The 26,137-nt window shown below is 41.0% G+C and overlaps 2 protein-coding genes across 8 annotated transcripts; one reads left to right on the top strand and one right to left on the bottom strand.

The window, feature by feature from the left end:
* Positions 1 to 30: 30 nt before the first annotated feature.
* LOC112261690 (cytochrome c oxidase assembly factor 8) lies at positions 31 to 8,538 on the bottom strand. Its single transcript, XM_024437246.1, has 5 exons — positions 8,259 to 8,538; positions 1,415 to 1,612; positions 704 to 767; positions 513 to 603; positions 31 to 182 (listed from the first exon to the last, which is right to left on the bottom strand). The coding sequence occupies exons 1-5, from the start codon at positions 8,403 to 8,405 to the stop codon at positions 65 to 67; spliced, it is 618 nt and encodes a 205-aa protein (XP_024293014.1). The 5' UTR covers positions 8,406 to 8,538; the 3' UTR covers positions 31 to 64.
* A 256-nt stretch (positions 8,539 to 8,794) lies between these two features.
* Positions 8,795 to 24,644, top strand: LOC112261689 (BAG family molecular chaperone regulator 5). Of its 7 annotated transcripts, none has more exons than XM_024437243.2 (4): positions 9,049 to 9,066; positions 20,090 to 20,254; positions 20,936 to 21,787; positions 21,911 to 24,644. In XM_024437243.2, the coding sequence occupies exons 3-4, from the start codon at positions 20,970 to 20,972 to the stop codon at positions 22,446 to 22,448; spliced, it is 1,356 nt and encodes a 451-aa protein (XP_024293011.1). In that variant the 5' UTR covers positions 9,049 to 9,066; positions 20,090 to 20,254; positions 20,936 to 20,969; the 3' UTR covers positions 22,449 to 24,644. The 7 variants fall into 7 exon arrangements, with proteins under 7 accessions (XP_024293007.1, XP_024293011.1, XP_024293010.1 ...); XM_024437242.2 differs by lacking the exon at positions 9,049 to 9,066 and adding an exon at positions 11,215 to 11,356; XM_024437241.2 differs by lacking the exon at positions 9,049 to 9,066 and adding an exon at positions 16,107 to 16,335.
* Positions 24,645 to 26,137: the final 1,493 nt, after the last annotated feature.

Genomic DNA, 26,137 nt, shown 5'->3' with positions numbered 1-26,137 from the left:
ACCAAATCAAATAAAAGACAAACACTAAGGTGAGAGAATAGAAGATAACGTATTTAATGGAGTATCATGTGGTAGGGCCGCCTTTCTTCCAGCCTCTTCTCTCAGCAAGCGTTCTCCAGACGCTGTGGAAAGCCACTCTGCCCATAAGCAAGGTGATTGTGAAGTTACGTCTGTACCAATCCCTGTCAATGAGATGAAGGGAGGGAAAAGAGACAACAATACCGTAATAAATAGGAGAGAAGTCATTATATTCACAGAATGGCTTGCTTATGCACATACTAGTTTTACATATACAGCAATACCTAATGCCTGGCTAATGCCTGGTTAAATAAAGGGTCAATGAAAAAAAAATGTTGACTCTGAGCATGAGTTATATCACATTAATTAATAATGATATTTCAAGACCTGCTATTGATGACCTGCTATCTAACCCCCCCATTAAACAGTAGGAAGATGCAGGGCATCCTTTTGCACCTGTTTGATGAACTGTAAGCAATAGTTCCCAAACTTACTTATTGTAATTGGCATGTCTTATGCAGTTTTCATCCAGGAAATGTTTGTAAAAGACTGCCATTTCTTCACTGTTTAAAGCCCTTTTCCTTCCTGAATAAGGAACAACAAACATTAAGACACATTCCAACCACCCCCCTGTCATCCATCAGTTTGATATCCTTCATAATTTCAAATCACAATATCAGCTAACCTTTCTCATCTCTCTCAGTCAAGCCTTTCTCCTTCAGTTGTGAGAGGACAAAGGCATCCTTCTCCTAAATGAGAAAACAGAAATAGCCTTTGAACACAAAGTAAAAAATAATAATTTAAAAAATGTCTACACTACTACAGTACTGGGAAAAAATATATATATATATTTACCTCAATATTTGAGATCAGTGAAGTGCTGCCCTCTGGTGGACAAAATGTGTTGTCTAAATTCTAACCTATGAACAGCCCTTAGCGGTGCTATATTGGCCATATACCACAAACCCCAGAGGTGCCTTATTGCTATTATAAACTGGTTACCAATGAAATTACAACAGTACAAAGTCATTTTTTGCCATACCCATCATATACGGTCTGATATACCACAGCCTTCAGCCAATCAGCATTGAGGGCTTGAACCACCCAGTTTATAATCTATTATAGCTAACTCAATACACATTTACTGAAGGGTTTTTGCTTAGCTTGGCAGTTACAACTTCGATTACATTTCATTTTGGGTACAATGAGGCTTATGCTAGCCAGAGACTACTGAAATTAAGTAAAATCAACAAGAAAATCACAGAAAAGTGTATAAACAACAGCTGAGCTAAGTAGTAAATCATTTGTGATTGCACTACTGCTTTAGGTGTCTCTGAGATGAGTCAACAGATAATTAAGGATACTGTTGAGTAAATGGATAATTAAGGAAGCAAACCTTGTTGAAAGTGATATTCTGATTGGTCCAGAATGCATGGTTCCAATCCTCCGTCTCTTGCCTCAAGGTTCTAAGCTGCTTCTCCAATTCAGTCTCATTCTCAGGGATGTGGTATATGATTGGTCGCAGGTTTGACAGCCTGTGAGGGGGACCAACCCAGTCATGCTTAGATTCAGCAGCTGGGATGAACTGGGATCTCTGTTTAAAAGATAAATAAGACATCCTAAATCATGTTACTTCTATAAACAGACAGTACACAGCAAAGGGGATGACACATAGGATGTATTTTAACCATCCCCTCATATCAATTCAATATTTAAAGCCAGGCAATGTTCTTATTGAGGGGGTTTGGTTATTAGGTGACAGTATAGCCTGGTAGCGCCTTGCATCTTTTGAGCTTTGTTTTATGACATCATTATAGAGTACCAGTAAAAGGTTTGGACACACCTACATTGTGGAATAACAGTGAAGACAAAACTATGAAATAACACAAATTGAATCATTAGTATTCAAAAAAAAAGTGTTAAATCAAAATACATTTTAGATTCTTCAAAGTATCAAGCCTTTATCGCAGTGCTAGCTGTGCCACTAGAGATTCTGGGTTCAAGTCCAGGCTCTGTCGCAGTCGGCCGCAACCGGGAGACCAATGGGGCAGCGCACAATTGGGGAGGGTTAGGGGAGGGTTTGGCCGGCAGGGATGTGCGCGATGGGACGACTAGCGACTCCTGTGGCGGGCTGGGCGCAGTGCACGCTGAAACGGTCGCCAGGTGCATGGTATTTCCTCCGACACATTGGTGAGGCTGGGTTAAATGGGCATTGTGTCAAGAAGCGGTGCGGCTTGGTTGGGTTGTGTTTCGGAGGATGCACGGCTTTTGACTGTTACCTTTCGAAATTCCGTACGGTAGTTGCGGCGATGAGACAAGACTAACTACCAATTTGATACCACAAAATTAAGAAGAAAACTGTTTTTTTTTTTAAAAGGAGGCCCCCTTTGCCTTGATGATAACTTTGCACACGCTTGGCTTTCTCTCAACCAGCTTCATGAGGAATGCTTTTCCAACAACCTTCAAGGAGTTCCCACATATGCGGAGCACTTGTTGGCTGCTTTTCCTTCACTCTGTGGTCCAACTCACCCCAAACCATCTCAATTGGGTTGAGGTCGGGTGATTGTGGAGGCCAGGTCATCTGATGGAGCACTCCATCACTCTCCTTCTTGGTCAAATAGCCCTTACACAGCCTAGAGGTGTGTTGGGTCATTGTCCTGTTGAAAAACACATGATAGTCCCACTAAACCAGATGGGATGGCGTATTGCTGCAGAATGCGGTGGTAGCCATGCTGGTTAAGTGTGCCTTGAATTCTAAATAAATCAGAGTGTCACCAGCTAAGCACCCACACACCATAATACCTCCTCCTCCATGCTTCACGGTGGGAAACGCACAGGTGTAGATCATCCTTTCACCTACTCCGCGTCTCATAAAAACGACACGGCGGTTGGAACCAAAAATCTCACATTTGTACTCATCAGAACAAAGGACATATTTCCACCGGGCCTAATGTCCATTGCTCGTGTTTCTTGGACCAAGCAAGTCTCTTCTTATTACTGGTGTCCTTTAGTAGTGGTTTCTTTGCAGCAATTTTACCATGAAGGCCTGATTCACGCAGTCTCCTCTGAACAGTTGATCTTGAGATGTGTCTGTTACTTGAACTCTGTGAAGCATTTATTTGGGCTGCAATTGCTGAGGCTGGTAACTAATGAACTTATCCTCTGCAGCAGAAGTAACTCTAGGTCTTTCATTCCTGTGGCGGTCATGAGAGCGTGATGGTTTTTGCGATTGCACTTGAAGAAACTTTCAAAATTCTTGACATTTTCCAGATTGAAAGAACTTCATGTCTGATGGATTGTAGTTTCTCTCTGCTTATTTGATCTGTTCTTGCCATAATATGGACTTCGTCTTTTACCAAATAGGGCTATCTTCTGTATACTACCCCTTGTTACAACACAACTGATTGGCTGAAACGCATTAAGGAAAAAAACTCCACAAATGAACTTGTAACAAGGCACACCTGTCAATTGAAATGCATCCCAGGTGACTACCTCATGAAGCTGGTTGAGAGAATGCCAAGAGTGCGCAAAGGATGGCTACTTTGAAGAATCTGAAATCTGACATATTTTGATTTGTTTAACACTTTTTTGGTTACTACATTATTCCATATGTGTTATTATTCTACAATGTAGAAAATAGTCTAAATAAATAAAAACCCTTGAATGAGTAGGTGTGTCCAAACTTTTGACTGGTACTGTATAAAGCAGAGTGACATCCTGCATACAGAAATCAACAATTCAATTCTGTCAACCCCTATTGGCCTTACCAATTTGCACCCTCTCGTTAGGCATGTTCACATTAGGAAGAGGCAATAGGAGTCTCGGCAAATATTTTTGTAAGCAGGAAGTCACCCTATTGTTTTTAAAAAAATAGTTTTTAATCGCCCTATTGTGTATGATGACGTCATGACTTGTTACTAGCAGTAGGAATACGCTCTCTCCTGGCCCCTTACACGAACTCTGAATTTGTCCTGCTAGGTGGCCTAAACTGGGACGTGTTTAAACCACTTTACCAAATCCTAAAGCAATGGTACTCCCTACATCGTTCTCAGATTATTACCAATCCCACAAGGCATGACTCCAAACACCCAGAAAAGGCTACTCTCATTGATGTTATCCTTACAAAGAATCCTAATCGCGATCACTGTTTTACAGCTTGTTTTCGTAATGGCTGCTCAGTGAAACGACCTGTCCTAGACGCTTGCTAAAAAAAAAAAAACTTTAATAAGCAAGCCTTCCCTAATGACCTGGCCACTGTAAATTGGTATAGAATCAGCTTTATCCCCTCTGACGAAGACGCTTGTACCTTCTTTTTTTATATTTTCCGTGGTATTGTTAACAAACACACCCCCATAAAGAAAATGATAATTAAAAAACAGGTTCATCCCCTGGTTCGACCGACTCCCCTTCAAGAATTCCATTTGGATAAAGGATCGGCTAGGGCTGGGCGGTATACCGTATTTTATGATATATTGGTATTGATGCAGGGACCAGTTTGGGTTTTTACTTTACCTTCTATACTGGTATTTGAATGTTTGGTTTGTTAAATGTGATACGCCATGTGTCATGTCAATTTGTATAGTTTACTTCGCTACTCGAGTCATCTCTCTTCGCTCTTTCTCTCTGTGCTACTTTCCACAGACCTAGCCACGCCCCCTGTCACTCAAGGAGCGCATTTGTTGTTCCTCAACGAGATACTTGCGTTCAGTCTGCATGGTCAATGCAGCACATGAAAAAATGTTGATGACAATGCTGTTTTCACTTTGCTTCTTAGTTGATTAATATTATCGTTCTATAATGACACTATTCGTTTATGTTTCTTACATCAGCAAACAGCTAGTTTGTATTTTCTTAGCTAGTTGCCCTAAATCTTGTAAGACGCTAATTGCTAGCCGCTAATGCTAATAGCTATCTAGCTAGCTAATACATTCACTGAGTAAAAGCAAACGTAGCTAGCTAATACAACCTGATAATACCAGTGATGGTGTTGACCTAAACTAGCATTTTTGTGCAACAGTATGTTCTAAATCAAAGAGGAATATGTTAGCTATATGAAGTAGCTAAGAGAAAACATGCAAGGTAGCCAAAGCTTATAGGGTCCCCTAGGAAACACGTATCAACAATTTAGTTCCTACCCTGTCACAATAACTCCTCCCTGGTATTTGAATTCGTTTTCATCTCAAACTGTATTCAAATTTCCCACCATTTTATTATAACTATAGAATTAGAACAGTAGTTATATTTCCTTGAGTCCAACAGTTTTGCTCTAATTTGCAACATTTGGTTAAAAATAAGTCCTAGATTATTTGCCCATATTGTGCAGCCCTGTGGCAGTGTGGAAATTATCTCAATTGAGCAGTGGTGTAAAGTACTTAAGTAAAAATACTTTCAAGTACTACTTAAATCGTTTTTTGGTATCTATACATTACTATTTTTTGACTACTTGTACTTCACTACATTCCTAAAGAAAATACTGTACTTTTTACTCCATACATTTTCCCTGACACCTAAAAGTTTGTTACATTTTGAATGCTTAGCAGGACAGGAAAACGGTCCAATTCACACACGTGTCAAGAGAACATCCCTGGTCATCTACTGCCTCTGATCTGGAGGACTCACTAAACACCAATGCTCGGTTAGTAAATTGTCTGAGTGTTGGAGTGTGCCCCTGGCTATCTGTAAATAAAAAATAAAAATGGTGCCATCTGGTTAAGGAATTTAAAATAATTTTTACTTTTGATACTTACGTATATTTTATCAATTACTTTTGATGCTTAAGTATATGTAAAACCAAATACTTTTAGAATTTTACTCAAGTAGTATTTTATTGGTTGACTTTCACTTGAGTAATTTTCTATTAACATATCTTTACTTTTACTCAAGTATGACAATTGGGTACTTTTTCCACCACTGCAGGAAATGCAGAAATGATAAGTGCTGAAATTAGTTTGGGTTGAAGTTGAATTGAACAGTATAAAACAATCAGAAAGGAGAAAGACTCATTGAAATCACTTAGAATGTATGTGTTGCCACCCTAGGATCACTTACAAATCATAAAGCATATGTAAAACTTGTATTATTCAAAAACTAAAAATACCGTCCAATTCTTTTTTTTAAAATACTGTGATATAATATTTTGGCCATATTGCCTAGCCCTAGCAAATCAAATTTTATTTGTCACATACACATGGTTAGCAGATGTTAATGCGAGTGTAGCGAAATGCTTGTGTTTGTAGCACACACATACTCAGGCTGACTGGCTCTCATTCAGGCAAATGAGAAATAAGTGCACTTGGGTTAGTTCTAGAAAACAGTTAAAGACCTGGAGAATAAACCCTCCTCCTCACAGCTGCCCATGTCCCTTAATGTTGATGATGTGGTTATTACTGACAAGGAGTACATGGCTGAGCTCTTTAATCACCACTTAATAAAGTCAGGATTCCCATTTGACTAAGCCATGCCTCCTCGCCCATCAAACATTTCCTCATCTCCCACCCCTTCTAATGCAACTAGCCCTGATGCTCCTGCCTCGCTACAAAGTTTCTCCCTGCAGGCAGTCACTGAGTCCAAGGTGCTAAAGGAGCTCCTTAAACTTGAACAAAAAAAAACATCTGGGTCAGATGGTTTAGATCCTTTCTTCTTTAAGGTTGCTGCCCCTATCATTGCCAAGCCTCTCTCTGACCTTTTTTTAACCTGTCTCTCCTCTCTGGGGAGTTTCCCATTGCTTGGAAGGCAGCCTCAGTGCATCCTTTATTTAAATGAGGAAATCAAGCTGATCCTAACTGTTATAGCCCAATTTCTATTTTGCCCTGTTCATCAAATGTGTTGGAAAAACATGTCAATAATCAACAGACTGGCTTTCTTGATGTCTATAGTATTCTCTATGGTATGCAATCTGGTTTCCGCTCCGGTTATGGATGTGTCACTGCAACCTTAAAGGTCCTAAATGATGTCACCATTGCCCTTGATTCTAAGCAATGTTGTGCTGCTATTTTTGTTGACTTGACCAAAGCTTTTGATAAAGTAGACCATTCCATTCTTGTGGGCCGGCTAAGGAGTTTTGGTGTCTCTGAGGGGTCTTTGGCCTGGTTTGCTAACTACTTCTCTCAAAGAGCGTAGTGTGTAAAGTTAGAACATCTGCTGTCTCAGCCACTCTCTGTCACCAAGGGAGTACCCCAAGGCTCGATCCTAGGCCCCACACTCTTAATTTACATCAACCACATAGCTCAGGCAGTAGGAAGCTCTCTCATCCATTTATATGCAGATGATAGTCTTGTACTCAGCGGCCCCTCAACGGATTTTGTGTTAAACGCTCTACAACAAAGCTTTCTTAGTATCCAACAAGCATCCTCTGCCCTTAACCTTTGTTTTGGAGATGTTCAGAACAAGGTTATGTGGTTTTGATAAGATTAATGCCCCTCTCCCCACTGGTGTGATTAGTACCTCTGAGGGTGTAGACCATCCTACCCATGCTAGATTACTGAGACGTAATTTATAGATCGGCAGGTAAGGGTGCTCTCAAGCGGCTAGATGTTCTTTACCATTCGGCCATCAGATTTGCCACCAATGCTCCTTATAGGACACATCACTGCACGTTATACTCCTGTGTAAACTGGTCATCTCTGTATACTCATCACAAGACCCACTGGTTAATGCTTATTTATAAAACCTTCTTAGACCTCGCTCCCCCCTATCTGAGATATCTACTGCAGCCCTCATCCTCCACATACAACACCCATTCTGCCAGTCATATTCTGTTAAATATCCCCAAAACACACACATCCCTGGGTGTCTCCTCTTTTCAGTTCGCTGCTGCTAGCGACTAGAACGAGCTGCAAAAAAACACTCAAACTGGACAGTTTTATCTCCATCTCTTCATTCAAAGACTGTCTTACTGACAGTTGTGCTGTGTTGTCATGAGTTGCTGCCATGCAGTTGTCGTCTTAGGTCTCTCTTTATGTAGTGTTGTGGTGTCTCTCATCGTGATGTGTGTTTTGTCCTATATTTTTAATCCTAGCCCCCGTCCCATCAGGAGGCCTTTTGCTAGGCAATCATTGTAAATTATTTGATCTTAACTGACTTGCCTAGTTTAATAAAATAAATACAAATTCTCATCAACCAACATTAGCAAACAATGCTTCTGGGGGTAGGTCTCTGAAACTCAGACCAGAGACGTGCAATAAAGAAGCACATGAAATCAACTCATTGATGAGAAACTAGCTAGTGAGTGGCCCACGCACCTTCACTGAGTTCCCTTGCTTTGTTGGTTCACTCGAACTGCACGGACGACTGGCGTTCGCTGATATGCGCCGCATATGCAATGGACCTAAAAGATTACAAGGACATAGTGACCTCCGCAGAAAATATCCTGTCGTTTTGCCACTCATTTCAAGGCCTCTTCTACAATGTGTTTTACAGCATCGTCGACATTCTAGACGTAAATAACATGAAAATAGCCACTGTTTAGTTCGTCTGTGACCAACTTGCAACGCTACCACGTGACAGAGAACGTTCCATGTACTTCCTGTATTTAAATTAGGTTGGACGACCAAAATATATCACAACATCTTTCTGTTTACTTAGTCAAACATTTAACATAACCATTTGTCTGCGGAAGCGCGAGTGTAATTTATTAGCATTGTCCACATGTGTATTTAATGTAACGCCCAACACGGCTTTTATATATATCTCTTTTGGCCAGCCTGTCATTCTTCGTTTTTCCACGATATCGACTAGACAGGCTACAGTTAGTCAGAATTGTCCAGAATGTACTTTTCGTATCAGGTTATGAGAATTAACGTAGCAGTTTAGGAGAATTAGGTTAAGGTTAGGAAAAGGATTTGGGTTAACGAAAATGCCAAATTTTTACAACTTTATATATCAATTTGACCTTAACCGTATACCATCTAGCCGTGATCGCATTCGCCTTGAAAAAAAGCTAGTAGTAGCCAGCTAGCTGGTAGCTAAATATCCGATTGTGGTTGTGCTTGGTAATGTTTAGCATTATATCGATCTTTTCCCTATTATGGCTGTACGTTGGTTATGCAGGTAAGCATGAGGACATGTAGCTTATCATATATTCCTGAAAAATTATAATAGTAGCTATCCCTATTATTTCAAATATATTTATTTAGCTAACACCGTTAAGATATCTACAACGTAGATAGCTAGCTTACATGCTAGTTTACATTTAGCTTGTACCTAAAAGACAACAAGAAAATACGCCACAGTAATGTTTTCATTCATATGTGTGGATTTATTGCACTTTGACTGACATGTTATGTTCTCAGAGAGCAAAATTGCTGTCAGGGGACAGGTGAGGTGACTGGGAGTCCTTTGTTGACCAGCGGTGCACTTGTTCCAAAGAGGATCATTGTCCTCTCCAACATTTGGAGCCACGTTAAAATTCTACAAAAAGTAGCTAGCTACAGCTTTCCTTTCCCCTTCCATCACTGATTAGAACTTCAAAATAACTGGACAGGTAAAAGTAATCTGGTGGAGCCGGTGTGTTGACATGTCCAATCATGTGTCATCAGTCAGTGATTACTGAGGAAGGAAAGGTGCACTTTAAAGGAATTGTAATGATGCCTTTGGACTTTTGAAGATAGAGTTAGCAGTTTGACATCATAAAAGCGAGTGACTTCCTGCTCAGAATTACATGAATATGTTCAATAAGAAAACAGATTTGGCAATGTTGTGCACTACTGAACACAATCCATGAGTGGGAAAAAGACTCCAAGGTGACTCAGATGGAGGTCTTATAGGCCTGTAGATGATGCTCATTTGAGATGGGAGCTAGAAGGTAACAGTCTAGGAACATACAGAGAAGGAACTGTCAGATGAGTCAAAATACCCCTGGAACGAGCCACACTGGGAGCCAAATTTGAAATGCAATACATTGTATACATGGAGCAGAGTGGAAAAATCGCATTTAAAAAAAACCATTTAAATGTATTTTTGGAAGAACTGTGGTCACCATTCATGTAATACATTAAATATATAGTCTGCATAAGACTGAATTGGGGAGTTATTTCATAGTTTTTTTCACAGGTAGGCCTACATTATTTTCCCATTTCAATCTTTTAGCAACCATATTCTTGGAGTGACTGTTATGGGCAGCGCAGACCATCAAATATGCATTTAAATATTTTGATATGCAACCTGGAATTAAATTTAATAGCACCAGTGCTTCTACAGTGAAACAAATCTCACATTGGTGCCATTTGTGAGCGATGTTAGGCTACATTGTATCGTTGTTTCTTCTTCAGAGTGCACTGGCAATAACAATTTCATTTCACAGAGACAACACGGGTTCTTCAACTTTAGCACTAGCCAATATCCACACATTTTTGAATGATCTGAATGAAGATGATGGTGAAGGGGGTGATTGAATTTACAATATACAATTGGGGTTGGCCTCTAACGAATTTGTTCCTGAGCTTGTAGCTACTCGGTGGGCCAGAACATATAGCCTACTATCTGCCCAATTCATATCCCCACACTACACATTTAACACATGGTTAGTGGGATAATCAATTAAATGACAATGTGATCATTTCTATCTGATTACAGTGGTTAATTCACCAATGTCTCTATTAATAGGCCTTTACCTACTCTATTAAAATATATTAATCTTAAATGTATTTCTCCAATGCCAAACCAGTGTGCCTTGTTTGCAACGAAACTGTTGCTGTTTGCAAATAATTCAATCTGAGATGTCATTATGAATCTAAGCATGGTACTTTCAGAAGTTGATTTTCAACCCCAGACATGAGGCCAAAGTCTGACACAGAAAGCAGGTAGGCCTATTTAAGGAGTACATGGTGACAGTATTTTGAGGAAATAGCTATAGTGACAAATATATTGATAACATAATTACGTCTGTCAAACAGGTGTGGTGGAAAATTCTCACCAAGTTAGAGAGACTGTTATTTCTTCAAACAATCAATCTTTATTAATAACAATTGCAATAACGAAGCAGGTCAGTTATGCACTCTGATGTGTACGGCCAAGAGTTTCGATGACACGAGTGAAGCCTTATATAGATAAACTGTCTTATGCAAGCATATACAAAACACGTTATCTTGGTATGTGTATGTGTGTGGAGAAAGAGACAAAACTAGGGTAAAAGGTACAGATGTGAATTGGGCGTCTCGTTCTGTGGCAACAGCTAGTTATTCTAGTCTAGTGAGTCAAAACAACAGGAAATCACTCTAGACTGTTTCTCTGAAGTAGATAAACGGTTCCCCATTTTTAAATGCAAGAAGCTATACAGCCTTAAAAATATCATTCATTATACAAGCATTAAAGAGGTTTGACTAAAATTCCCCTTCCACAGGTAAGCCTACCTCTTATTTTTTAAATAGTGGTCCAACAAATCCCTCTTGTTAGTAAATTTGCCTACTCAACTTTCAGCACTGGGCGCTGCCCATATTGATTTTTGAAACCACGATCCACATGGCTGCATCTCAACAAATATTTTTTCTAATTCATCCAATTGTATTCTATTCTCTGTTTTTTTTACCATGGACCTATTCCCCTGATATTATAATTAAGCTTTCACATGTGTGTTTTACACTTTTTATCAAGCTGTTGGTGCTTGCTTCTATTTATGCCAAATCAGTTGACCGCTGTACTTGTTTCCTAACATTATTCCTTTATAATTTTTTGTAGCGAATTGAGAAGACCCTTTACCCATCATATCCTACATATGTTAATCAAAGCAGTGGTGGAGTGGCTTGTCTGTCCTGGAGATCATGTTGCGGGCTTTGCGCTGTATAGTGTGTTCTTTCAATCAGTTTAGATGTTGTGAAAAAAGGAAATAGTAAGCCTATAGGCTACTCCAGTGACATGTAATACCCTATTCACTTTATTTTTATGCAAACCTCCAGGACATACATTGCGAAACTTGAAAGAACTCATGGTTCTCACGGTCAAGCAAAATTATACAATGTATCACTTGTACTCTCTGAAGAGGAAAGAATAATATGATTTATTTGACCATTTAATTTTTTTTTTATATATATACACAGTGCCTTGCGAAAATATTCGGCCCCCTTGAACTTTGCGACCTTTTGCCACATTTCAGGCTTCAAACATAAAGATATAAAACTGTATTTTTTGTGACGAATCAACAACAAGTGGGACACAATCATGAAGTGGAACGACATTTATTGGATATTTCAAACTTTTTTAACAAATCAAAAACTGAAAAATTTGGCGTGCAAAATTATTCAGCCCCCTTAAGTTAATACTTTGTAGCGCCACCTTTTGCTGCGATTACAGCTGTAAGTCGCTTGGGGTATGTCTCTTATCAGTTTTGCACATCGAGAGACTGAAATTTTTTCCCATTCCTCCTTGCAAAACAGCTCGAGCTCAGTGAGGTTGGATGGAGAGCATTTGTGAACAGCAGTTTTCAGTTCTTTCCACAGATTCTCGATTGGATTCAGGTCTGGACTTTGACTTGGCCATTCTAACACCTGGATATGTTTATTTTTTAACCATTCCATTGTAGATTTTGCTTTATGTTTTGGATCATTGTCTTGTTGGAAGACAAATCTCCGTCCCAGTCTCAGGTCTTTTGCAGACTCCATCAGGTTCTTCCAGAATGGTCCTGTATTTGGCTCCATCCATCTTCCCATCAATTTTAACCATCTTCCCTGTCCCTGCTGAAGAAAAGCAGGCCCAAACCATGATGCTGCCACCACCATGTTTGACAGTGGGGATGGTGTGTTCAGGGTGATGAGCTGTGTTGCTTTTACGCCAAACATAACGTTTTGCATTGTTGCCAAAAAGTTCAAGGGGGCCGAATACTTTCGCAAGGCACTGTATATATATATATATAACCACACATGTTGATCCAATACATTTAAAAATCATTCAGGATAACACAACAAAGTTTAGAAAAGTATTTCCATTGTGGTCCTGTTAATACAATACAATGTAGCCAAACAACATCGCTCGCAAATGGCACAGATGTGAGTTTCTTTTCACTATAGAAGCACTGGGCCTCTTAGATTTTAATTCCAAGTTGCATACCAAAGTATTTAGGGTCATATGACGGTCTGCTCTGCCATTCCTCTCCTTCAAACCAGGGCTGCCAACAATATAGGGTTGCTATAAGACGTAAATGGGAAAATAATGGACCTGTGAAAAAAATATAAAATAGCTCCACTACCATAAGACGTATTAAAGCTGCAATATGTAACTTTTTGGGGGACTGACCAAATTCAAAGAAATGTGAGTTTTAGATCTGTCATTCTCATTGAAAGCATGTATAGGAAGTTTTAGATATGTTATGTGCCCTATTTCTATGCTTCCCATTCTTAAGTTTAGTTTATGCTTCTTTTACTTTTGTACACCAACTTTAAAAAGCTGAAAAACAATATTTTGGGTTATTGAAAATATATTTCACAGCGGTTTAGACGGTACAATGATTCTCTACACTATACATTACTTGTTTTGTCACAAACTGAAATTAGGCAAACTATTTGAATTTTTGCAACCAGGAAATGGCAGAGCAATTTCTGCATATTGCACCTTTAAATTTAATAAATCATTTTTTTTATATAGCCCTTCGTACATCAGCTGATATCTCAAAGTGCTGTACAGAAACCCAGCCTAAAACCCCAAACAGCAAGCAATGCAGGTGTTGATGCACATTGGCTAGGAAAAACTCCCTAGAAAGGCCAAAACCTAGGAAGAAACCTAGAGAGGAACCAGTCTATGAAGGGTGGCCAGTCCTCTTCTGGCTGTCCCGGGTGGAGATTATAACAGAACATGGCCAAGATGTTCAAATGTTCCTAAATGACCAGCATGTTCAAATAATAGGTCTGGGACAGGTAGCATGTCCGGTGAACAGGTCAGGATTCCATAGCCGCAGGCAGAACAGTTGAAACTGGAGCAGCAGCACGGCCAGGTGGACTGGGGACAGCAAGGAGTCATCATGCCAGGTAGTCCTGAGGCATGGTCCTAGGGCTCAGGTCCTCCGAGAGAGAGAGAAAGAAAGAGAGAATTAGAGAGAGCATACTTAAATTCACACAGGACACCGGATAAGACAGTAGAAGTACTCCAGATATAACAAACAAAAATATAAACGCAACAATTTCAAAAATATATTCATTAGGCCCTAATCTATGGATTTCACATGACTGGGAATATAGATATGCATCTTTTGGTCACAGATACCTTTTTTTTAAGTAGGGGCGTGGATCAGAAAACCAGTCAGTATCTGGTGTAACCATCATTTGCCTCAGGCAGCGTGACACATCTCCTTCGCATAGAGTTGATCAGGCTGTTGATTGTGGCCTGTGGAATGTTGGCCAACTCCTCTTCAATGGCTGTTCAAAGTTGCTGGATATTGGCGGGAACTGTAACACGCTGTTGTACACATCGATCCAGAGCATCCCAAACATGCTCAATGGGTGACATGTCTGGTGAGTTACTGTATGCAGGCCATGAAAGATCTGGGACATTTTCAGCTTCAGGAATTGTGTACAGATCCTTGCGACATGGGGCCGTGCATTATCATGCTGAAACATGAGGTAATGGCGGTGGATGAATAGCACAACAATGGGCCTCAGGATCTCATCACGATATCTCTGTGCATTCAAATGGCCATCAATTAAAATGCAATTCTGTTTATTGTCTGTAGCTTATGCCTGTCCATAACATAACCCCACCTTCACCATGGAGCATTCTGTTCACAACAATGACATCAGGAAACAGCTCGCCCCCACACGACGGCATACACGTGGTCTGAGGTTGTGAGTCCGGTTGGACGTACTGACAAATTCTCTAACATGAAGTTGGAGGTGGCTTATGGTAGAGAAATTGACATTAAATTATCTGGCAACAGCTCTGGTGGACAGTAAACATGCCATTTGCACACTCCCTCAACTTGAGACATCTGTGGCATTGTGTTGTGTGACAACTGCACAATTAGGTGGCCTGTTATTGTCCCCTGCACAAGGTGCACCTGTCCAATGATTATGTTGTTTAATCAGCTTCTTGATATGCCAAACCTGTCACGTAGGTGGATTATCTTGGCAAAGGAGAAATGCTTATTGACAGGGATGTAACCAAATTTGTGCACAAAATTTGAGAGAAATACGCTTTAAGTGCGCATGGAAAATTTTGGGGATCTTTTATTTCAGCTCATGAAACATGGGACCAAGACTTTACATGTTGCATTTATATTTTTATTCAGTGTACATTTAAATTGTGTTTTAATGCAATTTTGTCCCACCCTGCTACATCAAATTTGTCTCCCAGTGTGTCTTTACTTCCGGGCTATTTTGATGCAATTTGCAATTCCTTCTCTGTATGCTCCTAGGTCACAGTTAGTGATGCAATGGTAAAACAATGGGTGGATTAACGCTGATTGTGGTGCATTTACCCTCCACTAAACCACTGGTCATAGTGTTTACAAATATGGCCATTGGCCAAGGATTTATTCAGGGTCACACCATCTCATATTCAGTAGGCAGCAAACAGAGAAGATACATGGGACCTATTCAGGTTCAAATGTTGCAGATACAGGCTAAATATGAACTGACACAATTACCTGTCATTCTGCATTACACACCATATGTAGGGGGCCCAAGACCGACCATCGGTCCTTCAGTGGTCAACCACACTTTGCCAGTAGGTGGTTATGAATCATGGTCAAATTTTCCGAAAATATTTGCAAAAATTGATTTCTATATGTCTTGGCTGACCAATTCTTGTAGTCTGTTCTAGGCTATACACTTCTGTCTGAATGTCCTGCAATATTATGTACTCCTGAATGTAAGCCCCTGGGCTGTAACTAATCCATTTTGTGTACAGGCAGTCTTACCTCTTAAATCCTGTATGGATATGGAAGTTGGCATAAAATATTTGCAAAAATTGAATCTATGTCATTGTGGTATTCCATCAACACCTTAGTTGGTCTCACGTTTTTGCCAGAGATGCCAAGTGCTTTATATCCCATGGAAATACAATACATTTCAAATTGTTTTTAATGGGAATTATAACGTCAAACTCCTGCGCAACTCTGTATACGATCCCTTTGTACAGTCCACTGAAGACTAGTTTATGACGCGCGTGAACAAACCCTCTGAATTGGTGCGTGGGAGGGGCAACACCGCAGTGCATAGTGCTGTTGGACTGTACCGAGGAGAATCAGCCATTGAAAACAAATTATCGTTACATACCTACATAAAGAGAAAAGATACGTATTTGGATGACACAACATCGATTATGATCATTGTTGGCTAGCTGATGGAAACGGACATCTTTAGAAATGTGCGCGAATGTCTTTGGCGCTTTGAAAAGGTGAGACATTTCATGCGCAGCTGGGAAGGTGGTGAAACATTGCTGGCGTCTGTTACATTGAAACAGCAACCTAGCAACTGACAGTTTTGAAAATACGTTTTGTCTGAGAGATAGGCCAGAGGCAGCACTGCAAGCCTATGTGGCGGTTTATGTGAGTTGGTGCATGCATTCTTTGCGGTGACACTGTTGTGTTTACTGCTATTTCTATCGCCATTCGGTCGGTAAGTAAATTATTAGATCGGCTGCTTACGATTACATAATGCCTAAAGCCCTCTGTAGTAGGCATGTAGTAACGTTACTGTAGATAGGCATGCATGCAGTGCAAAGTATTTGCTCACTGGTTTGCTGCGTTTGAAGAGGGACTGTTCTAGAACTCGTATTGGAGAATGGGGTCTCTCAGACAATAAGCCTCACGGAGCATCACCTTACACCGGGGTTCCCTCAACTGGTGATTTTATTTGCCCCCCCTTTAATTTTGTTTCATTGTTGGACAAAAAATAGTAAAATCACCAGGAAAGGAAAGGAAAGTTTTCCCACGCATAATAGAGAAATGGATGTGATCGTATACAAACGTAAGCAAGGTTTGAAACGATTGTTTTAGTCAAATGTTATGCCTGTGTGGGCTTCTTGCGGTCAATTTATAGTCTACAAATTATTTGTAATTATGTTCCGGTCCCCTGACCATCGCTCCCCCAAAAATGGTCCCGCAGCTGAATTTAGTTGATGATCCCTGCCTTACACAGCTCAATTGTAGACTACAGGTATCAATGTATTGATGACCTGGGTCTATGATATGTAAACATATAAGCCATGTTGGCAGCCCACAGAAGACATCAAGTTTGATCTGTTTGCTTTTATCGGGTTCTGTGTCGGGCGATTTTTGATTTGTAAACTGTTGGTCTCACAGGTAACCTAAGCCGTGGCCAGAAAAGGGGCATTTGTCGGTGGCATCCTGGTTTGGAGACCTTTCCGGAGACTCAGAATGTGGTCATAACAATGTCCCTTCCTGATAGGCTACCTCTCTCTGACATTCAGAGTGAGGTTACATATCTGGGAGGTTTGACTAGCCTTTCGGGTTTTATTTATTACTCATCCTAAACTGACAGCAAAATTAAATGTATGCTGTTTTATTCAATGTACCTCATGTAGATAGGATTTTGTTTGCGAAGGTCTAGTTGTCGATTTGTGTGGATTCAGCCCATGGTCGTCACCATGCTTTTAGGTAGGAGTACAATAGCAGCACAGTATTATTTGAGATAGTCTTTCATACTACTGTGTCTGGTTATATTAATTCAAAAGACAACAAGTAGCCTAGTGTCTGTCTCTCTCCTGAGGCCTGTTCTGGAAAAATGAAATCATTTTCTCTTTCATTTCTTGTTTAACCCTTAAATACCTCTTGTCCTTTCTGTGTCAATCCATTTCAATTCAGCAAGCCATGACACCCACCCACCGTGCTTCTACACCTGCATTGCTTGCTGTTTGGGGTCTTGGGCTGGGTTTCTGTACAGCACTTTGAGATATCAGCTGATGTACGAAGGGCTATATAAATAAATTTGGTTTGATTTGATCTCACATTATTCTCATCGTTTCTGTAGTTACAAAAATAAGATTCCTACAACATTATTTTTGATATAAAATTGAGCTATAATTGCACCCAAATTGACCATTTTAATTTATAGGATTCATATACTATTCAGTAAATATAATACCTAACATCTTATTTTGACAACTTTTTTGTTCAAAAGCTACCCACTGATCCCACGCACCCCGCTCCAATCCCAACACAACAGTGAGTATACTGTATCAGTTCTCTATGTTTAGTAGTATGGAGCTGCGGCTCGGAGTATTGTTTCTTCATCCTATGTAATGTATTCTCAGTGAATTCGGTGATGGTTTTCTTCCCTTGTTCAGAGAAATTTGTCATTGAAGTTAAGTTTGTCCCATCCTACATCCTCATATTGCAAGGTCTGACCACTAGATGACGTTGCTCCTGCTAATAGGTGAAAAGGGTTGGAAGATTCCTCCCTCAATGTTAAAGGGATAGTTCACCCAAATGACAAAATAACATTGGTTTCCTTACCCTGTAAGCAGTCTACTCATAGGTTGCACCTCCGTCACTCAGTCGCGTTATGAACGTTCTCAAGCCGCTCTCTCAGTGGTGCCCTAAAGTGGTGATCAGCCCATTCATTCTGGATGGAGGCTAACGGTTTAATCTAAATTACACTATAGTGCCTGTAAATACAATGGCATTGCAAAAGTAGTCATATTTAGTAGGGAACAACTTTTTCAGCATTATCATGTCATCAAATTTAATTTAGACAGATGGTAATGTTGTCATTAGCTATTAAAGTTTGTCAAACAGAGCTAACAATGCTAACTTTATCCAGCTAAAATCCAGTGGCCTCCCCTCAATCTTAGCTAGCTAATGTTCTACTGCATCTAAAGTCAATATGTTGACCTCAAAATGATGACAAAAGGTTTTCCTACTAATTATTTGCATCCTTCTGAATTTCATTGTATTTCCAAGCCACTGTAATGCACTTTTGATTAAATCTTCATCAGCACTCATTGACGATGCATTGCGTAGAATGCTCAGTCGGGTATCAGTCCAAAACAAATGTTCAAAACAATATTTTGACAAAACATGCAACCAATGAATTGATAAGGTATGACATCAATCCATGCTTTGGTTTTGTTGGCCATGGTTTCAAATGCTAACTTTTAAGCATTTGTGGCACAAATCCAATTCATGTCAATGGTACCTATATTAGCATTTTCACACTTCATGTTTGCCACAAATGCAAAAAAGTTAGCATTTGAAACAGTGGCCAGGTTAACAAAATAATGGCTTGCTGTCATACATTGTCCATAGACTGCTTACAAGGTAAGGAAATCAATATGGAATTTGGGTGAACTATCCCTTAAACATTGAGGGGTTCTTAAAAAAAAAACTTAAAAGCTGGAACAGCACCATTTAGTGGTCAGAACCTGGTATTATCAGGATGTAGGATGGGACATAAACCTAACAACGTCAATGACTAATTGAACAGGGAAAAACAAACCAAAACAAATTCACTGAAAATACATTACATAGGATGAAGAAACAATACTCCAAGCTGCAGCTCCATACTGCTTGTCAAACACAGAGAACTGATACTGTATAGTCCTTGTTGGGATTGGTGTGGCGGGTCCGTGGGAGGCTTTTGACAATTTCTTTGGATTCTTCATGTCTTACTCATTGTTAGAAAAAAAAGTTTGGTCCAAATCAAATGTTAGTTCCTATATTTATTAAATATAATACAATTAAATTAAAATTGCCAATTTGAATGCTAATCTTATCCGTTACTAGCAACAAAATAGGTTTCAGAACAATCGTGTGGCGTGTAGGAGAATACTATAAGCCCGAGGCCTATATTGTCTCAACTGACTTTTTCCAATGGCTCTCCTTAGGTTTTGACTATAGCCTATATGTAGTATTGTCTATGTCACACTGACATTATTTGAGGCTTTTCATTTGGGTTTATTATCTGAGTGGTCTTGCAATGTAACCAATAGACATGTTAAAATATTAAAATATAATAATAGACTGTCTAAATATGGTTTAAATGGACCCTAGTAATCCCATAATGATTGCCAAATCGGCACTCTCTCTCACCATAATCCCCTTTTGGAAAAATCTCTCATATGGTGAACAACAGTGACACACTGTCTCTTTAAGAATGAGAAGAATGACCTGTCTATTGTGACATTACAGACACATCACTGTGGAATAGCAGCAGAGGAACCGCCTGCAAATACAATATTTTGAGAGCCTCTCAAACTGCAGTGTCTGGATGCCGATGGTGCAGAAGTTAGGCTACTGGTGTGTTCTTCTGAGCCAGCTTGATCTTATTCATTGAGTTTTCCCTCTGGAGTTTTTGTAAGTAGTGTTGTTGACTATTTTATACAATTAAGGAAACAGTCATCTTTGAGTGAGAGGAATTAGTTCTGTTGGGTGTCATTTTCAGTCCGCTCAGACGTTCTTTGAAGAATGCAACTCAATTATGGTTATTTCGGACCTGGGGTGTAAAATGACATTGTTGTCGCTGCAGTAATCAGACTTAGTTCAGTGGTGTTCATTAGACAGCCTTGGACATAAGCTGAAATAGTAGCCAGCACTGTGTCTGGAGCTGTAGCCTACTTTCAGTAAGGTGTTTAATGATTGTCATGCTAGTGTTATCATTGAATGTTTTAATTAATTTATTGCCTGTTTTTAGGACATGCATGCATAATTCTTGTTGGTTAAACGGTCACACTAACAAATTGGTATTGTACTTTGATCAAGTGCATCAAGTTCATTTAAACCTCCAGTAACTATTTGTTCTTTGAGGTAATAACAGTGTACAAAAGCGTCTTGTTCACTCTTGTTTTTATTTTGGGTGGAGCTTGGAAAACCGCAGGCAGCTTAGGTCAACATTACATAATGGAAACAAGAACACCTGGCCTAACATACTGAATTGGATAAGCCTCATACACTCATTTTAAAGAGTGTAGATTTTGCCTATGAATGTGTTTAGTTATGAACTTTTGTTATTGCATTTGTGCTCTGCCTGTTTTGCAGCTTGTTTGGAAAGCCCTTTGATGGTGGAAAGAGGATGGACCATGGCAGCCAGCAGCAGCAGCAGCAGCACCCAGCCATGATACGGCTCTATGAGGTCCAGCGGGAGGTCCAGTCTCTGGGCCCTCAGGTGTGCACCTTCAGCGGGTTGAAAAACGAGCGGGAGTATCGGCGGCTGGAGCGCGAGCTGACCCGGCTGCTCCTGGAGGTCGACCAGGTGGACACGGAGGGCAGGGCAGACCTACAGGGGGCACGCAAGAGAGCAGCCCAGGAGGTGGAGGGGCTGCTGCGCTACCTTGAGGAGAACGCCACCCACCCATCCCGCCTGGCTATCGAGGAGCTGAGCCGGGAGGCCCAGGGGCTGGTGGAGCAGGGGGTGGTGGAACCGCAGCGGGCCGGGGGCACAGCAGAGATCAGTGATGAGCTAGTGGATGCCGTGCAGGAGCTGATACTGAGGCTCACCCAGGTGAAGACAGGAGGGAGGGTGCCCCTCCGTAAGGCTCGCTATCGGGCCCTGACACGACTGTGTGCCGTGCAGGACGTGATCGAGGGGCGCACGCGCCAGCAGACCCTCCCCCTGTCAGAAGATACACACGTGGCCGTGCAGAGGATCAACCAGGTGATGATGCAGGTGAGTGGGGCGCGCAGCCAGCTGGTGGCACTGCTGATGGGGCTCAGTGGGAGGGATAGCTGTGCCCACCTGTCCCGCGTGCTCACTGAGCTCCTGGTGGAGCTGGATGCCCTCGATGTGTCGGGGAACGCAGCGGTCCGGAACTACCGCAAACAGGTGGTGGAGGAGATCAACGGTCTGCTCAAACACCTGGACCTGGAGGGAGAGGGAGACGACACGCGCAGGTACACAGCTTTACTACAATTACAAATAATAGTACAGAAAGGAAATACAGTATGCATGTGTGTATACATGCTTTCAGGTACATCTTAGCTCAGAAATGTGATGTTGTATACATCTTTTTTCAGGTATGACTTGGCGCAGAATGACTCAATCCGTCAGATTGAGGCTGTGCGGGGTCGGGTGGGCCAGCTGCGCGGGGAGGTCCTGCGACACTGTGGGGTGGGTGACCTCTTCAGGCCCAAGCCTGAGCTCCAGAGTCTCCTCACACACCTGGACCAGGTGGACACGGCCCGTAACCCCTGTATCCGTGAGGCCCGCCGACGTGCTGTGCTGGAGGTCCAGGCTGTCATCACCTTCCTGGACCTCCGTGAGGCCCTGATCTGCCGCCAGCCTGGCTCCAACGAGCCCCCACAACACAGGGCTGTGTGGATGGTCCTGGGCAGCCTGTCAGACCTCCAGGCCCAGGTACTCTGCTTCAACGGCAAGCGGGCCGACAAGAGCTACATATTGCTTGAGGAGCTTCTAACTAAACAGCTGCTGGCCCTGGATGCAGTTGACCCACAGGGTGATGAGATGACCAAAGTGGCCCGCAAGCAGGCAGTCAAGTTTGCCCAGAACATCCTCAGCTATCTGGACATGAAGACAGACGAGTGGGAATACTGATCCACTGGAAAAGACTATACATAGCTGAAGTATGCGTACGCCAACCTATTAAATTGTATATATACATTGGTGTATCATCACTCTTAAGAGTTGGGGTCTGTACATTTTGACTAAATCCCAGAATGCACTGCAGCAGCGCTTTTGGTCTCTTTGTTGTCATTGTCGCTGGCCTGTGGGTAAAAACAACAACCCAAGAAACATTTTGTGAAATACAATTTGGAGAAAAGTGTTATGACGTGCTTTTGAAAGTTTATTGAGCATCTTTTTGAAATCTACTGTATGTGTATGAGTTTTGATCAGTGTTGTTGTGTGGTTGTAAAGCCTGCGGCCAAAAGCATTGAAGCCTGTTATGGTGGTGGTCAGAGTAGTTAAGATCCAGTCACGTCGTCTGTTTTTCAAAAGCAGGAGTGGGACTAGAGTAATTACATCTCAATGGTATCCATGTTTTGCTTGACTACTTTGGAGGTCAGTTGTAAATTAACTCAGCCAAACGATGTCTGTGATGTCTCAAAATACTTCTTTACCGAGATGAACAGAGAGTGTACATCAGCACTGTGAGACAAGATCTTCACCTGTTCATTTTGCTTATCCTCTGCTCTCTTTCTTCCTTTAATCAACACTTCTGAGGCAAACTCCCCATAACCATGGCTGGACACACCAGTCTCTGGCAACTGTTCAGGTGACAAATGAAAAGGAGAGCTTCTTCATGGCTTTACCCACTGTCCTCCATGGGCATGGAACTCAGTGAAGTTAAACGGCCTGTGAGATCCTTTGTCAACTTGGAGGGTTAGTTAAAGGCCTAGTTATAAAGAATGAATATTTGTAGACACGATAAATTACTATGTTTGTCTGTAATTTGTAGCTAAATGTTGATTGTGACTTGTGTGTTTGCGAGGCTATATCTTGTCTGCATTGAATTTAGTGAAGGGGAAAAACAGAGTGTGGAGGTGGTTTTGTTTTTGTCTGTGACTTTTCTATTGTCAGAGGAGTATGTCTGGGAGCCCTGGTCAGGGTCACTGATTTTTACCTTACTATTATTATAGCTGTTGACAGTGATCACAGTGGACAGGGCAGTCTAAAACCGCTTCAGCAGAGGTAGGGAGCTATTAGTAAAAAAAAAAATCTGTCTCCCCCCCTTCTGGTGTTTTTATCCCAAACAAAGCAACCCCCACCATACTCCACACACAAGCTAGGGAGGGACTGGCTGCTACCTTTTACAAAAGAATCCTGAACCTGATCCTGCACAAAGACCAGAAAAAGCACTAAATGGGTGACTGAGGAGCGCCTAGGCTATTGTCACCGTGAGAAATTTGTACTTTTTACAAATTTTCAGTATTATACCTCAACTGTTTGTAAATGGACCCCTGCATGCCTGGTAGATAGCCCTAAGTACTAACAGAGCATAAACAGTCCTCAGTTAACTCCCACAGAACTCCCAGACTCTCAACATGACAGGGGTTATTCAACCCTTCCCCTGCTGCTGTTGAAAAACATATGGCACAAAAACAGTGAAATCCAGCTACACAGACATGGGATGTCTGACTCATAAGTGAGATAATGATTCGATTAGACAGTGTTCAGCGTGGCCTTCATGTAATGGGTGTTTGTTCACACAGCAAACCTAATGCTGTCTCAAAACAACCAACCCTGCCAGATCAGAGGCTAACACTAGCTACTGTTATAATTCTCCTCTGGATCTGCTCACGTACCAGTAGGTGTGATTATCAACACACAGTTGCACACAACCTTGCAAAAATTGAACACACCTCTTATCTGAAAGCAATGCAAGGTGTTCTATCTGAACTACATATTCATCAGTTGCATCCAGTGTTTGAAAATGCATTGAACATTTTAGGGGTAGAATGTATAATTTTGTCAGTGAAGAATACCAAAGCTGATTTATTTCAAGGAAACTTTTTTATGTTCTTTACTCTGTGGTGGACCTTTTGGTTTGCTTATTTTGCAAATGGCAGGAATGTGTCTGTGGGGTACAGTATTAAATGTTTTAATTTGACGATCTGTTTCTCCAGTCGCCTTTGACTAAGTGGATTGTGACAGGCTCTGCTGTGTTTCTCATACAAGATGCACGTGTACAAACGCACACTGAGGTTTAAATGATGTGTGAATGCTTCAATAATAGGTTTGTTTGACTTTTTATTCCCACTCCAAAATAAATAAAAAAAGGTGTGTCCCGGATCTAGTTGTGTAAAGACCTTTTTGTTTTTTTTATTCCCGGTTTTTCCATTCCCATGACAACACTATCATATGAGTAGACAGGTTACAAAACTCCATGTATAAAAACAACTACAATTTGTTAACCTTCAAAATATCAATAATATATTTAGAAGAGTTTCCATTGGGAGTAGTATATCTAGCTAGATTTGTACTGCCAATGTACTTTTTATCTGCTTTTAGTCTGCTACAGATTTGAAAGGCCACCCAAATGAAGCCCACTGTATCACCCATTTATGTATGTACATACATTACCGTTCCAAAGTTTGGGGTCACTTAGAAATGTGACCCCCCCCCCAATTTTTTTTTTTTAGACCATCAAATTGATCAGAAATACAGTGAATAGATTGTTAATCTTGTAAATGACTATTGTAGCTGGAAACGGCTGATGGAATATCTACATAGGCGTACAGAGGCCCATTATCAGCAACCATCACTCCTGTGTTCCAATGACACGTTGTGTTAGCTAATCCAAGTTTATAATTTTAAAAGGCTAATCGATCATTAGAAAACCATTTTGCAATTATGTTAGCACAGCTGAAAATGTTCTGATTAAAGAAGCGATAAAACTAGCCTTCTTTAGACTAGTTGAGTATCTGGAGCATCAGCATTTGTGGGTTCGATTACAGGCTCAAAATGGCCAGAAACAAAGGAACTGTCTTCTGAAACCCGTCAGTCTATTCTTGTTCTGAGAAATTAAGGCTATTCCATTTGAGAAATTGCCAAGAAACTGAAGATCTCATACAAGGCTGTGTACTACTCCCTTCACAAAACAGCGCAAACTAGCTCTAACCAGAATAGAAAGAGTGGGAGGCCCCAGTGCACAACTGAGCAAGAGGACAAATACATTAGAGTGTCTAGTTTGAGAAACAGACGCCTCACAAGTCCTCAACTGGCAGCTTCATGAAATAGTACCCGCAAAACACCAGTCTCAACGTGAACAGTGAAGAGGCAATTCTGGGATGCTGGCCTTCTAGGCAGAGTTCCTCTGTCCAGTGTCGGTGTTCTTTTGCCCATCTTAATCTTTTATATTTATTGTCCAATCTGAGATATGGCTTTTCCTTTGCAACTCTGCCTTGAAGGCCAGCATCCCGCAGTTGCCTCTTCACTGTTGAACTTTTAACTGTTGAACCCCAAACTTTTGCAAGGTAGTGTATATGGTCACATTCCATCAGGTTATAGTATAGCTTTGCATAAGGACAGATAGGAACTAAGGGTACACCTGCATTGCTTCTACACCTGCATTGCTTGCTCTTTGGGGTTTTAGGCTGGGTTTCTGTACAGCACTTTGTGACATCAGCTGATGTAAGAAGGGCTTTATAAATACATTTGATTGATTGATTAAAGAAGCTTGAGTTGAGGTGTAGACCGTTAAGTGGTATGAGTTTTGGGGCACTAAAGTGCCTGTTGCCCAGCCTTGACCTCTACCTGAACTCAAAGTATCCAATCAACCATAG

Source organism: Oncorhynchus tshawytscha, linkage group LG11 (assembly GCF_018296145.1).
Source record: "Oncorhynchus tshawytscha isolate Ot180627B linkage group LG11, Otsh_v2.0, whole genome shotgun sequence".
Taxonomy (NCBI): domain Eukaryota; kingdom Metazoa; phylum Chordata; class Actinopteri; order Salmoniformes; family Salmonidae; genus Oncorhynchus; species Oncorhynchus tshawytscha.
Note: the sequence above shows the minus strand (reverse complement) of the source record. Positions and strands in the feature narration are given on the sequence as shown.